Source organism: Tarenaya hassleriana, unplaced genomic scaffold, assembly GCF_000463585.1.
Source record: "Tarenaya hassleriana unplaced genomic scaffold, ASM46358v1 Cleome3, whole genome shotgun sequence".
In the NCBI taxonomy this organism is placed as follows: Eukaryota; Viridiplantae; Streptophyta; class Magnoliopsida; order Brassicales; family Cleomaceae; genus Tarenaya; species Tarenaya hassleriana.
In genome coordinates, this window is record NW_010966177.1 from 6455305 (window position 1) to 6471202 (window position 15898).

The following is a 15898-nucleotide window of genomic DNA, read 5'->3' on the forward strand; positions in this document are numbered from 1 at the left end:
AAAGTGAGAGGGAAAGAAAAGAGGGGATAAGTTGCAGACATAAGTTCTGGATAATAGTTAATGTCAACGGATGCCTTTCTGGCTATCCAAGAACTTATAACAATTATGATGAACCTGTTACTGAAGAGCAAAACTCTTGATCCAGAGAGACAGCTCTTTTAAAAAATTTGGCACTCAGTAAAACTCTTCTTGAAACAAAGGGTTAAAGATCTTAGAAAAACTTATGGTACCTGTACTTCCATCGTCGAGTGACCATACATTTTTTCCAGTATCTGAACACAAACATCATAGAGACCTTGCTTCCGAGCTATCCTAGCGAGTTTATTGACATTCCACGCTTTGTCACGGTAACCAAGGTGATGAAGTTGAGGATTCGAAGTAACAAAGTCCTTAAAAGCCTCAATAACAGCGTTATACATTTCATTCCTCCACTGCAGAAGATCATACCAGACAGTCATATTGTCCCATTCATTTGGAGTCCTGAGTCTCCAAGTCTCGAGAATGTCCTTCAGATCTGCATAAAGGTTTCCATTTACACCAACAGCAGAACTTCCAGAAACTTTGCTCCCATTAGCAATGTCAACGTGAATCCTAGCAGATTCCTGAACCTCAACTAATTGCTGGAATTGCTGCAAGAGAGGCAACCTCGCATGAACAGACATTTCAGGCAACTGCCACCACTGTTCCAAGGCAAGATCAACGCCTTTCCCCACAATGTTTTCAGTATCTCCAACACCATTAGCATTTCTGTCGTGGAGGGCAAAATAGGCTTGAACCAAACGAAGCTTTGGAGTCTCTTCTACCTGTGCCTTGGGGATCACATGATCCTTCAAATATGTCCAATCCGGTAGCTTCCACAGACTATCAAGCAATAAATCGTAATTCTCAATGCTTTTTCCAAAATCTACCAGGGCATCCCATTGGCCTAGCTGAGTTGCACAGTGAAGCCACTGCTCTTCCCAAAGACACATTTCAGCCTTAGGGACTGTGTTATTGTAAGTGCCTTGGGTCGCCTTAATCATTGCCTGATAAAACAGGCTCTGAGCACGCTGCCAAAAACCATGCTGAACTAGTGAAAGTCCAGCTCTAGTTTCAGCAGTGATGGACCTCTTTTTCCACAAACCAGATCTCATATCTTCTTCATTCAACAAACGATACAGCTCAGCAAGAGACTCAGCACATTTCGTGTCATTCATGAACAGCATGACATGGCTTTCTAGCAAAGCCAATGCAAGATGCCATGCATTGTACGTTTTCCCAATATATTTGATAAGCTCACTGGGCATCCTAGGTTGAGGGTGGCTCAATTGAAGCCCTTCCAGAAGTGCTTGCACAACATTTGGCCGGTGTCCTTGCTGCTTCTTGTGGTAGTCCTTTGACAGGAGAGATATCATAGGTTTAGCCAACGCTACCTGCTCTTCCTTGAGTAGGGTTACCCACACAATTGGAAATACCAACACCCACAGATGATATGCAACATTGGCATCTGTGTGAGCCAACTCCCTTAAAGGGATAACAACATCAGCCACCTACAGCAGAGAAAAAAGAAAAAAAGCTCAGGATTTATGAATGACATATTATCTAGATGAACTCGAGCTTGATGCGATGGGTAGATACACCAAGGTACTTGCACTAATCTTGGTAAACATTTCATATCTAACAGGAAAACAAGGGAAACATCATCAGTGCATCAACAAGATGCTCTAATAAATTGTAATCACCTGAAGTCCGCTTGTTGAACTCAGAAATTGTGCATGCTTCATGATAATACTATCAAACATTGAAACAACTTCTTCAGGACCCTCCAGTGAAACAGGAGCTTCGTGTTGCGTTTCAGAATTGTCAGATGGCGAACCTGAAGGCAAAAGGGGTAGAACCCTAGCAGAATTTGGTGCAAGACTGATTGGCTTTTCCTCAACTAAGATAGCCAAAAGGAGATCAAGGCCCTGTTTGAGCCAAAAAACATCACTTAAAGCTTCCCAATCCTGGAGTTGAATAATGTACTGCAATCTGGCAAACAAGTTTTTTCCAATAGACTCATGATATAGCAAGAAGAACGTCCTTCGCATTTCAGGATCCTTTGCACGTAGACCAAGCATGAAATGTCTTTCAACCTTCTGATAGACCTCTTGTCGTATGGCAGGTGGGTACCTATGAAACAAAACAAAAGACATTATTTCACAAGCAACAAAGATGTAGCTCATGGAAGAAAACGAAAGTAGAAAAAGCATAAACTCACTTCGTTGAATCAGAGCAAAGTCCATATAAAAGCTGAAGATATTTCTTATCCCATTCTTCCAAAGCCTCAGCTGAGAATTGTTGCTTATCAACCTGTGAAAGCTTCTGAAGGAAAGAAACTATGTCCTTATGGGTAAGAAAAGCACCAGGTGAACTAGATGTGCGTGACTTGCTGAGATCATCCTCAATCCACCTTTTTACCAAGTCTAGTATGCAAAGAAGCACACTAGAATCGTTACCTTTTTCAGAAAGCATGTTGTTCAATATCTGAGTTACCGATTTTTTGCATTCTGCTACTACCATGACCCTCTCGTCAATAAGTTTCAAGACTGACTTTATATTAGATGTGACTGCCCCAATATCAGCACTTTGAAGGGAAGAGGTTAGTGCAGAATCTGAATCTGTTCGCTGAACCTGGAAATGAGTACCACCAGTGTAAGTCATTAGAAGAACAACCTCCAGAGGATACCTGAATTCATAAATCCTGATATCATGATCAAGGCTGAGAATTGACAGGATTAAGCTAAAGAGAAGGAAACAATATCTTGGAGTTCATAGTATTTATGTCGTAAGGGCAGACATCTTGCCACTTATAACATAAAAGAAATGAGTGAGGTCCACAAGATCATGAAAAGGAGGAATTAGTCTTATCTGCAAAAATCTTACAAGACAGAAATACGTGTTCAGTGGTGCATAGCATTGGTAAAAAGGTTGTCATAGCATATGGATTGCTTGAAAGAGGTTTTGGTCCTTTTGGAGAATTCAAATATTCACTAATAAAGAAAGCTAGCACTATTTTCAGTTGTATACAAGGCAGGTAAAATCTCTTGCATAATTAAAGTTCACATACCAAAGAAAGCTAGCACTATTTTCAGTTGTATACAAGGCAGCGAATGAATACCATACTTGTCTAGGATGAGAGCCCGCTGATGATCCCAGGTCTCGCACAAGGCGTTGAAGGATACGCACCAACACAAATGGATCAACAAAACTTTTCTGTACCTCTGTCAATGTTTTAATGATAAGAAGCACAAAGCTAATTGAACTACGAGAATTATCATCTCCTGATGCTTGTGGTGCAGTAACAGCATTCACATGTTTGTGTATCAGCTCATTGACTTTCTGATACAATAGTTTTATATCAGGAGGCGTACTAGCTGCATCCAGCGAGAATGCAGTGAATACCATCTTCAACAAAGAGCAAAGTGATTTTCCAGTATCCAGCAGCTTGTATTTGAAACATGGCTCAGATATCTAGTTAAGAAATAAAAGCAATATGATGAGAAAAAAGGAAACAAGACAAATGTGTTTAGTGCACTACGATCAAAGCTGGAAGCATAAATTACCTGTGAAATTGGGCCGATGTTGTTCCTTATGAAAAGATGTGGCTGCTTCTCAATAACCCTATTCATGATATCCAAGCCCTGGGCAAGAGCTGAGGACGGATCTGACTGAGATGAAGGCATGCTGCTCAGCAGTTTTTCCAAATAGTTGAACTTCACATTAGCATTTGGCCAAACCTCCAAAGCTTGAGAAAGCAAATCTAAAGCTTGTTTGTACATAGTGTTTGCTTCCTTGTCCTTAGGTTCAATTACCAAAGCAACCTGTTCAATAGATGGAGAATCTTTTAAGAATGAGAAATAAACTTAAACTACTGAACAGAACTAGACAAAACAAATAAACTGTAATAGCTGGAACAGTATCACGTCTATAAGCGATCTGATAGACAAAATGACTTGGTTGAAAGTTGTGGATATTGTAATGAAAGTCGAAACCACAGTCCACAATCAATGGGACCTTAGAAAATCAGGAACCAGCAAAATTACGACTCAGATAAATTGCATTGTTAAGATTTCAGAAAGAGTATAACTTTATTTTGAGATTTACTCAAATTGCCATCTCACTTTTATGTCCTTTAAGAAAATTGACACTTAAAACAACTCTTTAACGGTTCTCCTACTGAAAATTTTAACAAGACACAAGCCAGAAGTAAAAAAATACAGTACTGAGACATAGGAGCATACAGACTTACCCTTATGAGAAAATTGATGATCATTTCTTCCATAGCAGCATTAGGCTTGAATTCCTCATCGGGCTGGGCAGCAGATCCAGGAGTTTCTACATTGGGGATTGACGACGCACCACCAGGTGACATGACGCAGAGTGATTGGAGACCAGCTTCAACTTTAACACGTTTGCTTAAATCCTCCGATGTGGATCCATCTGTTTGATGCTTAGAATCAGCACCGGATGAAGGATGTAATCCATCACTAACTTGGCTGGCTCCATCGATATCAGTCACCACTTTCATTTCATGTTGTCTTTGGCTTTCCCAGCTGACAACCAATCCAGCAAGTTCAATTGCAAGCCGCCTGTTTTCTGCTGCAGTGTTATATGGCAAACCGAGACGACTTAGAGAATTCACCATCTGGGGTACAAACTGTGCTCTACAGCTGTAAAAGATATCTGAATGCCGAACAATAAGTTGGAAGATGTGGATCAAATTGGGAACTGAATGACCCTCCTCAACCAGAATTTTTTTAGTATATCTTATCCAAATTGGCATGCGTGAATCTCCCAGAGGCAGCCTTTTTGGTAAAGCAGGCATTAGAATATCCAAAGCTTGCTTGACTAGCATCTTATTCTCTGGCTGGCATGTCCTAAGAAGGGCAACAAAAACCTACACTTTCAAGCAAACAAATTTGCATCTATCATCAAATTCAGATAAGATTCATTTTATGTGTGTGCTTGCTCTCAGTGTATTACTCGAAATCAGGAAGAGAACCACCATATACAAAAGGTACCCTAACAACCCTCCTTAAATTAGGATGTAAAGATATTGAAACCAGAATAAAATCCTCCAATCCTCATCATAGATATCATATGATTGCTCACTAAAGTACATGCAAATGAGCTCCCATTAGGAAGCTAAGGCTAACAATCGACAAACTAACTTATTTGCAACAGCCAGAACATAATTTGCAACGTCTTTTTACGGCATAATGACGTAAAAGATTCATAGAAACAATTGCAGTGTTCAAACAACAGCTGCAGCAGAAATTTTTACAGCATAAGTAAAAAAAACACATTCTTAAAAAATCAATATTTTAAAGCGATACACTGATGTAAAATATGGACTGATACTATCTTACATGATTTAAAAATAGTACCTGGAGAATTATTTTCTCTGGAGCCTGATAAGCATCCAAGAAGTGGCAAACATTGACAAATGCCCACTGCTTACTGGCACTGTCTTCCCGTTTAAGATGATTCCATCCAAACTTTATGAGCTCTTTCCTATGATGAACCAGGTCACTCTGAAGATATTTTAGAAGCAGAGTAGCTAACTGTAAAAGTTCGATCCTCAAAGGTTCATCATATTCAGCGGAAACCTGCAAAAGTAACGAAAATATTAAAGGCAAAAGTAGTTTATATAACTTTCAAATATAGCGATAACGAAAATATTAAAGGCAAAAGTAGAAAAAGGGAACTTCAAATATAGCGAAGAAGTAGAACAAGGGAACCAGAGACTATGTAAAAGTCATTCAGCCTATACATGATACCATCATCCCCACCTTGAAAAAATATACATCAGTCTCTGTCAAATTTGTTTCTTTGTTTTCCAAAAGGATTAGACTGTTTATAGGGTACAAGATAACTACCTCTTCAGGCGGATCAAGAAGCCCCTCCACAATTGTCTTAATAATATTAGGGTCAATAACCTCCCAAGTTTGGGCATTCTGGAACGCATGGGCAAGCATTGGAAGAATAAGCATTTGCATTGCCACAACTAGATGATCATGACCAAGTTGTTTTGATTGGAAAAGGTTTAGAAAATGCAAAAGAAGAGCTTTTTTCATGCTGGGTGGATATCCTTCTGCAACCTGATAATGCGATCATTATTCTGTTAGAGCTCCAAACTGTGAGAAGATAAAAGAAGAAACTGGAAGTATAAAATTAAAATCACACATACCTCGACTATGTAGAACTCCTTAAGAAAGGTGTAATCAATGCGGCTGTGGAACAAGAAGATGGAGAGAATATCAAAGAGGACATTAATTTCACATCTGTCATGTTGCAGGTAATTCAGGAAGCACTTCACAAGCCATTTACTCTCTTTTACCTGCAAGTTTAGATGGCCAACTTGTCAGAGATATGTTACAGTCTCGAAATGAATAATATTCAGAGCTTCAATCTCAAGCCGTGCTCACAGCAAATTTCACATGGGAATCTCAGGGATTTTTTATCCTAAATAACTGGGAACTTGAGTACACCAAAAAGAAGGATAGCATGGAAACAATGCCCAAAGGGTTCAACAAAACGAGTCAAACAAGAACCCAAAGTCAAATAAACAAAATGAATTCAGGGATACATCAGAAAACCTGTCAAGAAAAGTTGCAAAAAAAAATAATTATATATCTTAGTAAACTATAATGTAGCAGTAGCAAAGAGCTAGAGCTATATATATCTACAGATTCATAACAAACCATTCATGCCCTAGTCCCGTGATACTTTCAGTCTTCCATCCTAGACTTTCAAGGTAGCACAAGAAATGACGGAATATCAACATGAACAAGATTCATTCTGCAAACAATGGAAATTACCTGAACCAAATTCAACTCTTGTTCATTCTGCAGACGGGATACCCTAGCAGGAGATTTCCAGATGAGAACTAAGGAATCAAATACAATTCTGTTACTCTGCAGCCAGCCAGGTATCAATTTCACCATTGTTTTGATGAGGTCAAGCCCCTGGAAATAAGAACCAGATGTCACAGTTGCTTTTGCCGATGGCGTGTTAGAGTTATCTGATTGAGCAGAAACAAGGTTTTCATCCCCAGATGATGTAGCTGGTGGAGTTGAAGCTATTGTGCTCATTGTAGCATTAGACTTTGGCAAAAATTCAAGAAAAGCACTTGAAAGTATCTTCTCGGGAGACTTTGCAAGCTCTTCCCTTAATGGCTGGCCAGCATCTGATCGGATTATACGTATAAACCTGGTTTTTAAAAAAGAAGGAAGTAGACATTATGACCTTGTTTTTTATTTTTGGTGAGGGTGCACAGCTTAACATAAAATGATATTTCTTACCTTCGGAAGTATTTTGGTTCACTTAATCTGGCCAGAAAATAATCAACAGCGAGGGTTGCATATCGATTTAAAAACTTGGTAAGCGGAAGAAGGTATGGGCTATTAATCTCGCTGTACACTTGCCCTGGAGGAAGAGCCGCTTCTAAGTTGATAGTTAACGTCACAAGTTCATCAAGAAATTTTGATGCAGCTTGCGGAAGCAAGTGGAAGAGTTCGATAATAGCTGCCACATAACAAATATAAGAATATGTTCACAAGTACAACTAAATGAACAGGCATCTGTTTGATATAAGTCTCATGAACATGATTACCAGCAGCTATTTTTGGCTCTTCACCAGCTTTCCAAGATTTCTGGGACTGGGCAAGTTTCTCCGGCTCCAACCACTTTTTAAGGTGCTCCAGCAATTTGCCTCCTAATGTGACATTAAACCAATTGGACAGAAGTTCAAGAAGGCGGGCCAGACCTTGCAGTAAAGGCATACTGAGATTCTTTGTGTGCGCCAAATTAACTAATATAGGTCTCAGGCTACTCTGAAGAAGTTCCTTTGGCATCCGCTGTTGATTAATAACCTAACCAAAACAAAACAAAAAATCCACAAAAAAAGGGATTATGTTTTTTGATTCCAGACAAAGAACGAGGGAAGATATAAATCAAAGACGAACACCAAAAGTCTATCTGATAATTACAAAGCAACTTCCTCAGAGATTAAATAAGGTAATCATCGTACCAACTAACTAAACAGAATGAGTTTACATATATCTATTACATCAGAAAGAAAATACACAGGGCCATCTGAAAGGTCTAATCCTTTCACATAACTATCCTAAAATCCTGAACATTATATGTGCAAACGAGAGAATAGAAAACAAAGACACAAGTAGGAACCTGTCGTAAACCCTCCTTAGCAACAGCCACAATTTCAGGTGCTCGGCATGTTAGAGACTTGAAAAACATGGAAATTATCTTAGCACGCAGTTCCGAGTGGCTCGGAGTTCTAAAGTCTGCCCATGCCATAGTTGTGCACAGAAGCTCGATACAAGCTGTCCGAAGTCTGTTCAATGATGTAAGCACCTTGGGATTCATCAACTTCACAGCCCAAACAGTTTCATCAGCCTCGGCTATTTGTAATGCCTCTTGCAAGAAGTTAATTAACTCAGGACTCAATTTTAGAAGTGGGGGCCGCAGAGCTAAACAAAAGTTTAGGGCTGTGACTGTTCCAACCTGTAAAGTATTCAATAATGTAAACAAGAGATCCCTGGGAAAATAAGTACACTGAAGACAACCTAGCAGAAAGAAGTACCTGTTGATCAATCGTCTTTGATCGAAGTGGACGCATTACAAGTGGTTGCAGTAAAGGTTGGTATAAAGGTTCAAGCAACTCAGATACCTCACTACCAGTTCGGCTAGCCAAAAGTGCAAGACAGTTCTGCACATTTCTTCTCACTGTGATAGATGCATTAGGATTGAACAACTCGGTAGCAAGATATTCTACTACACCTTGAAAGCTTTGTCTACGTGATTCACTGTTTGCTTCATCAACATTGTTAACAACTCGCAGAATCTGCATAAGAACCTGAGTTGTCTCGTCTTGCTCTTTGCTAGCATGAACAGGAAGTCTCTTTAAAACATAGACCAGACCACGAACAATTTTTACTTGGAAAAGACATAATGTTTCCACATTCACTTTCCCAACCAAGGCACCTAATCCCATAATCCCTCCCATCTGTGCTTGCCATGTACTCCCGTAACAGCAATGCAGAAGCCGAGGCAAAAGCTGCTCAAATACTGGTATACGCACACTTGGATGGGGTGAGTATACAGGATTTGTAGAAGGACTGGAGACAATCATAGAAGCATTATGACCACCTCTCGACATCAATGCATCGGCATGCTTAACACGAGCAAGGAACAGTAGAGTTTCAGCAAACACATTTAACGCATTCAGAGCAGCTCTTGCATGGAGCCTGTTTTCATCTGCAAGCACATCAACCAGCGCATCCAAAAAAATCAGAGAATCCAGCTGCTTTAAGTTAGAAGTCCGATTACTCTTTGACCTGGAACTCGCAGAAATTACAGAACCCCCAAGTGGACCTATACTTGTAGTGTTTGAGGTGTAGTCAACATGTAAAATAATGGCGAAATGCCTGCAAATGTTTACAACAAAGTCATCATTTGAATCGCTGAGATCCGGATCAGAACTGGCAGCAATTACAGTGATCAATAGTGTCTTGAAAATGGATCTCTCAGCCATTAATTGGGTCTTCGTTTTTACTCCTAAGTCAGCCTGCAACAGTAAACAAACCCCCTTAACAATACAAATTCTTATTAAACCTATTGAACTGAGTGGTTCAAATATCTGAGAAGGAAAAGGTCAATCAGAAGAAAGCACATGTCAAAAAACAAAAGCAATTGGAAAACGAAAAAAAAAAGATAAATGCATATGGCATCAAGATAACAAAACCTTGAATTGATTTGTGGTTAATAATAAGAAACCTTGACTTAATATCGTTTATCTTCGGCATTAAGTACATTTAGGATGATAGTTGGTGAGTGCTGAAGCAATTAAATGAGATAACTGAAATTACTACAGTTAGAGTGTGCCAGAGTTGAAGCAGAAAGCAAATAAACTCTGCCATCTGGCCTATAAATTTTATATTCACCTAAGTCTATATCCAACAATAAATAACCAAGACTCCAAGAGCATAAGAGTATTATTTATAATAACTAACCTTCATCTCTGTTGGCTCAGATCTGCGCCAGGACGAGTCAACAGAGGAAAGCAGCAAAGTAGACAACTGTCTGGGCGTTTGACCCTCATCAGTGACACAACAAGGCAAATTAAGCTGAGACAACAAGCAAACACAGAGAAATTTTAGAGCTTGCTTTCTGTAGTAGATGTCCATGCCAAGGTTTTTCTCAATAACTGCTGCTACAGCAAGATTAATGAATTTGTCTAGCGGCACCAGAAATGGAGTGGATGGCTCAAATGTCAGAACTAAACGGAGCCCATGCTCTGGATTCTCCTTGCATTCAAGTGTAAGTGGTTCTTTCAGAAACCGCCTGTTGCGACCACCCAACTTTCCGAGGATTTGTAAAGCCTTTCCACCCCAAGGATAAGGTACAGGCTTCAAGTGAGACCATAATGCTAAGATCACTTCAGACATCACATTCGCCATACTCGGTTCTAAGAAATCAGGATTCAGACTATCAACCCAAAACTCAAGGGTGCGTAACCCCAAGCTCACAAGTTCATCACTTCCTCGCAAACAGGACACAAGAGGCTTCATGAGACGGGGAAGGTATGGCAGTAAGGAGCTTAAGCGTGCAGGAAGTGTCAAACAAAGCTCCAACAAAAGGTCTCTCATGTCTTCCCCAGCTGGACCCTCAAGCATCAGCAAGAGCAAATTAAGACAAGGTAGCAGCACAGGGATCAAATCTCTCAGAAGCAGCTCAAATTTACATCCAGCAAGTGCTCTAAATACCGTGCGGAGCAGTTGCATATAACCCAGAGGTTTTTCAATTTCCGTGGAATTCTTCATGCAGACCTCCATAATAACAGGGACATGAGGTTGCAATATCCGCTCAAAATCAGAAGGGGCTTTAGCAACAGCGCCAAAGGTGCATCGGAACAGATGCAAAACTAGTTTAGTAGCAGCTGAATCTGGATTCCTCAAAACATCAAGTTTGTTGCTTACGAGAAAATTAATCAAAACATCGGCAAGTGGCTTGCATACTTTGGGGGCTACCAGAAGGGTGGAAAATATCTGAACCAATTGAGTATTGTCAATCATGCACTCAAAGAGCTCAGGCATACACAAAGAGAACATATCCATCAGATCTCGAGGTTCCATAATAGCAAAAATTTGGGAGAAAAGGTGGAGCATTTCCTTCTCCTCATCCTTCTCTTTGAAGAGAGCTAAGCAGTGGACACCACTCTTCAGAACACCAGATGCTTTCCAAACCTGCTCGAAGGTTTGGAGATTACTTACTTTCGCATATCAGCCATGCGAGATAAATAACTAGAGTAAAAAATTGAAGATGTGGTACCTCATCTTCTCTCAGCCCTTTAAAAACCTGAGGGGTTGATGATTGTGAAGCAAGAGCCTGTGGATGCATCCCATGGGCAGCAGGAGAAACCTTCACAATTATTACAGTTACAAAAACCAACAATATAATAATATACAAGAAATAACTGAACACAAACTTCAATGAAACCTGAGGCCGAGGCATATTTGCATGGGTAATGCTCCATATAATTGTCTTCATTCCTGAACACATGTCAGGAAAAAAAAGATCGGTCTAGGTATAGGAACAGGATTATCTTTAAGAGCAGACCAACATGGTACAAAGATAGTTTGACCAAGATTCAATACCCATGACCAGTGTCTTGATCAGATTCTTACAATCATTCACTTCTTTGGAATGTTCAACAGGAACCTGCAAATTTAAAACTGCCTGCATCCAGCACATCTAACAATCAAGAAAAGCAGCCAGATATTTCATTCATTGATCCAAAGCAAAAGTCAGAAATTATCTGTAGAAACCCGTGATTCAGTAAAAAGATAATAAGGTTAGCATTTATTTTATAGCAGCGCAAAAGATGAGCAGAAACCGAAAATGTCAGGTCTATCTGCTAAAAAGTGTCCAGGTAATTATATTACCACTTACAGCACAATATAAAGGAATAGGATAATCTACATAAAGGAAAAGGAGAAAATTATACAACAAATTGAAATTATTCAATTTCATGCGGAACAAGACATCAGAATGGGTCGTAAATGAGGCTACTCACTGAAACAAAACAGTAGGCCTAGATAAAAGGAAAATTGAATTACCTGCACAGGAAGCTCAAGCTTTGACCTCAAAGTGACCCGATCCTTTCCCACCTCACCCTCCTCTAAAAGCTACAAAAGCCAATCAAGATTATGAAAGCATTCAATGAAATTCACAGCAGATAAAAAGAACTGCCAAAGTAAAAATAGGAAACTAACTAAGGTTCCGACTCATATTATAGGGCATCACAAATATAACATCAGTAAAAAAGCCTAAATGACATATCAAGCAAGAAAAGGTTACCCTCTTTTTCATAGATCAATTTAGAGTCGGCTACTTTCAAAATAAATAGACTTGATAAAAGAGCATCACAAAAAAGAAGAAGAATCTCACAAACTAACCCTGAAGACGAACTCAAAAAGATAATGTATCCAGCAGTACACATTTTTCCGACCTCATTCATAGAATGAAATTAGTAAAGCATATGCAAAAGAGCACGACACTAACAAAAAACTTGAAAAAGAAAAAGACAAAGTCATGGCACTCAAATAAGCTTGATAAATATAATAAACATCAATATACAGTAGAGAACAAAGCCAGAAAAAGCTAAATATCCATTCACCATGAAAGCGTCAAGAAAGCATTAGCATTACCTGAGGAATAGTACGCTTGAAGGTACTGAATTTCCCAACAAAGGCATCCAGGATACGCCCCTGTAGACAGGTTTTGAGCAAATAAGACAATGGTCGAAAGGCCAACAGAATATCAAATGAGCTCTCTGGGGTAAATTTGTACCAACAAAATACGTGTCTCATCCATTGACTGTTGATCAACACCTTTCTCAAATATCGGCTCTACCTGAATCCAACAGAAGTATTAACATGGCTGCAATATTAAAACACTGAACATGCTATTACGCATTTTTAAGTCATATATCAAATTCATATCAGCCAGACTGCAGAGAGAAAATTGCATCACCAGATTTAACATCAGCCGAGCACATGTCGTATGGATATTAAGAGAGAGCGTAGAGTCATGCATATTTCTTGAGAATAAGTAGATAATCCGCGATAACTGCAACATCATTCAAAGTAAAACAACTAACCTCATCAATTGAAAAAGATATAGCCCGTTGTTTAATATTTCACATTCTACAATTCACCAAACTCGAAAACCACAGATGTATAACAATAACTGCATACCAGAAGACAGAAGTATCACTACTATGAGTCAAAGTCTAAAGGTCCATAAAACTACAATATCAAAATACAATTATCTAGAAGAATACACCAAACATGAAAGAAATGGCTACTAACAAGAAAACCAGTCATAAAATGAAAAAGATTTTGCAGAGAAAACAACAGGGAGACCTGGGAAAGGGACAGATCTCCTCGAACGTGGTGAACAATCTCAGCGAGTAGGCTATAAGCCAAAGGTCTCAGAGACTCGAAGCATGCCCGGCCAGTTCCAACTAGAACCCTGACATGAAGAAAAAGTTTGGATAAGCTCGTAAAGTAGAATATTGCTATACAACTCAAATCTACAATAAAAAAAAAACTCTCTTTGCAGGGAAGAGCATGCAAACGGGTAATCAAGGTGAAGAACAAAGGTGTGCATGGTTGTTTTTTCACTTGACAAAGAGATGCTACAGCTTGAGGAATGCAGAGAACAGACAATATGTATTCTTGATGAAACAGCTTCCTAAGAAGTGTGAAGATTTTTACAACTTCAGAAGGGATCAATGTTCATATTACCTCTCTTCCAAAAGAATGTCAATGAGAGGAAATAAACCTCTCTTGAAGTCCGTCCCAAGTACATGCTTTAATGAGACCAAGAGTTCCTGCATCTCACAAAATGCAAGTGATACTTTTAACCTCAGAACCATGAATTTATGTCACCAGGACAAAACTTACCCAAGAAAAAAACAAAACATTTTTTTTACCTTTCTGATCGATGCAGAGTCTGAACAGGTCACAAGCAAATTTACAATGCTTTTACATATGCTTTCTTCATGTGGCCTGATATATTCGGCACAACTCTTTAACAAATAAGTTAAGAAAGAAACTGTCTGCAAAAGAAACAGAATAACTGCAAAATGTTAAAAATACAAAGTCATGACATTCGTAAAAACAATATGGATTAGATTCAGAGCAATATGGTAGACCTCAATGAGATGAACTGTTCAACATATGAAGTAAAGAAGAGATCATGTTTGCTTCATGGAAAAATTGCCTCACCTTAACCTGTGCACCCTTCAACTCAATGAAGTGTGGCTTCAGATGCGGAGGAACTTTATCAGGTCCAGGGACAGATATGGCAGCAACCATTAGGGGCAGCAAATTAGGGATGTTGGTCTGAACAAGTCGGCTGTACAGCTGGAAAAGAAACATAACTACGAGAGGGCTCTCTGTAACTATCTTAAATGAACGAGTACTTGGGCTAAGCTGCCCATTCCCAACGGGCCCAGGAGGAGTAAGGGACTGATCAGAAGTTGTAGATGTTTCCATGGGCTTCACCTCCTCCATTGCAACATTTTCAAAGAAGTGACTGACGGTAAATCTGAAGTTCTGGTATACCTTGCAAACAAAATCTAAGAATGGTTGAACCTCATTCTCTAGAGCCGGCCTAAAATTCCTAAGAAGGTCAAAGATAATGCGGATGCAAATCAAGCCATTTTCTTCATTATCCGTTGCAAGAACCTGCATTGCAACCTTCAAGAGGTCCTGAACAAAAGGACGGAGAACCTCGCTGTGAGGGAGACGATTGAGGATCTCAACCACAATGTTCCGTAATTTGTGCTCAGGATTATCAGAGAATTGCGGCTTTGTAATCTGTAGAAGAATCACCGAGAATGCCCGGAAGTAACATTTCAGGAAATTCAAGTACTCAGCCGTATGAGCTATCTCAAGACTGTCCCTGACCTCCACCACCATTTCAAGCCTCGTCTGAATAGCTACCGAAAACCATAAGAAACAAAAAAAAAATCAAGTTTCCAGTCGAAGTGTAACTATAATTTCCTTTGGGAAAAGAATAAGAAAAAATAGCTTTTCGTCGCTTTAAAACAAGAAATCAACTCAGACTCAGCAAATTCATACGAGAATCCGAACAGTTATTCTCTTGCAGAAACCGGTCACTTGAAGGAGAAGTGAATTGACACTAACATGACAAGAACCCAGAAATCTCACTCGAGTCCACCAATCAAAGGAACCCACTTTCTATACCTTCTCCACATTTTCTCAGCAAACAAACAGCCCAATTACAGTACTAACAAAATAGAAAATAAGAAATGGGGATAGAGAGAGAGTACGGAGGTCAGGCTCCACCAGACGACGGGAGTGTTGCTCGAAATTCTGAATGGGACTCATGGCGAAACGAAGCTTAACTCGACAAGCGAAACGCTCCTCTAGGGTTCCGCCGCCAGGAGCCCCTCCACCTCTTTCTTCTCCCAGGCCGATCAACGACGATGTATCACGACTCGCCGACGGGTAAAGCTAGGTCAAAGTTTCCGGAGTTTAATAGGGTTTCCTCCTCTGCTACTAAACTTAAGATACAAATTCAGGAGATTCCGACAGCTCTCCGTCCGGAATCGACGACGGAGAAGAGGATTACGAAGATTCTTCAGGCGCAATTTTCCCTCGCATTTTGTTTCTATCAGCGACTCCCTCCGGAGAGAGTCTTTGAAAAACTCGAGCGTCGGTCCGGTCGGTGCCAGGTGGCTGTCGAGCTCTGTTTTTATGCGCTCTTTTTCTGTCTTTATTACTTTATATAAGATTTTGTTGGGCCAACAAATGCTGCAATA

The 15898-nt window shown here is 39.7% G+C and overlaps 1 protein-coding gene across 5 annotated transcripts in view; it reads right to left on the reverse strand.

The window, feature by feature from the left end:
* LOC104819750 (transformation/transcription domain-associated protein-like) overlaps nucleotides 1-15815 on the reverse strand; it is a 19759-nt gene extending 3944 nt beyond the window's left edge. Inside the window, exons 1-27 of one of the 5 annotated variants that reach the window (XM_019203158.1) lie at nucleotides 15407-15815; nucleotides 14337-15052; nucleotides 14042-14167; nucleotides 13854-13939; nucleotides 13470-13578; nucleotides 13078-13173; nucleotides 12895-12957; nucleotides 12753-12812; nucleotides 12162-12230; nucleotides 11700-11781; nucleotides 11542-11594; nucleotides 11374-11430; nucleotides 10056-11288; nucleotides 8627-9610; nucleotides 8212-8547; nucleotides 7637-7895; nucleotides 7326-7548; nucleotides 6843-7233; nucleotides 6212-6361; nucleotides 5901-6122; nucleotides 5409-5630; nucleotides 4271-4918; nucleotides 3585-3842; nucleotides 3145-3492; nucleotides 2240-2652; nucleotides 1722-2151; nucleotides 231-1529 (exon numbers count right to left, since the gene is read on the reverse strand). In XM_019203158.1, coding sequence (XP_019058703.1) covers nucleotides 231-1529; nucleotides 1722-2151; nucleotides 2240-2652; nucleotides 3145-3492; nucleotides 3585-3842; nucleotides 4271-4918; nucleotides 5409-5630; nucleotides 5901-6122; nucleotides 6212-6361; nucleotides 6843-7233; nucleotides 7326-7548; nucleotides 7637-7895; nucleotides 8212-8547; nucleotides 8627-9610; nucleotides 10056-11288; nucleotides 11374-11430; nucleotides 11542-11594; nucleotides 11700-11781; nucleotides 12162-12230; nucleotides 12753-12812; nucleotides 12895-12957; nucleotides 13078-13173; nucleotides 13470-13578; nucleotides 13854-13939; nucleotides 14042-14167; nucleotides 14337-15052; nucleotides 15407-15464 — 8991 coding nt within the window. In that variant the 5' untranslated portion in view covers nucleotides 15465-15815. Of the gene's footprint in view, nucleotides 1-230; nucleotides 1530-1721; nucleotides 2152-2239; nucleotides 2708-3139; nucleotides 3493-3584; nucleotides 3843-4270; nucleotides 4919-5408; nucleotides 5631-5900; nucleotides 6123-6211; nucleotides 6362-6842; nucleotides 7234-7325; nucleotides 7549-7636; nucleotides 7896-8211; nucleotides 8548-8626; nucleotides 9611-10055; nucleotides 11289-11373; nucleotides 11464-11530; nucleotides 11595-11699; nucleotides 11782-12161; nucleotides 12231-12752; nucleotides 12813-12894; nucleotides 12958-13077; nucleotides 13174-13469; nucleotides 13579-13853; nucleotides 13940-14041; nucleotides 14168-14336; nucleotides 15053-15406 lie in introns of those variants that run through there. The other 4 variants (XM_010549983.1, XM_010549982.1, XM_010549985.2 and 1 more) reach the window with 4 other exon arrangements.
* Nucleotides 15816-15898: the final 83 nt, after the last annotated feature.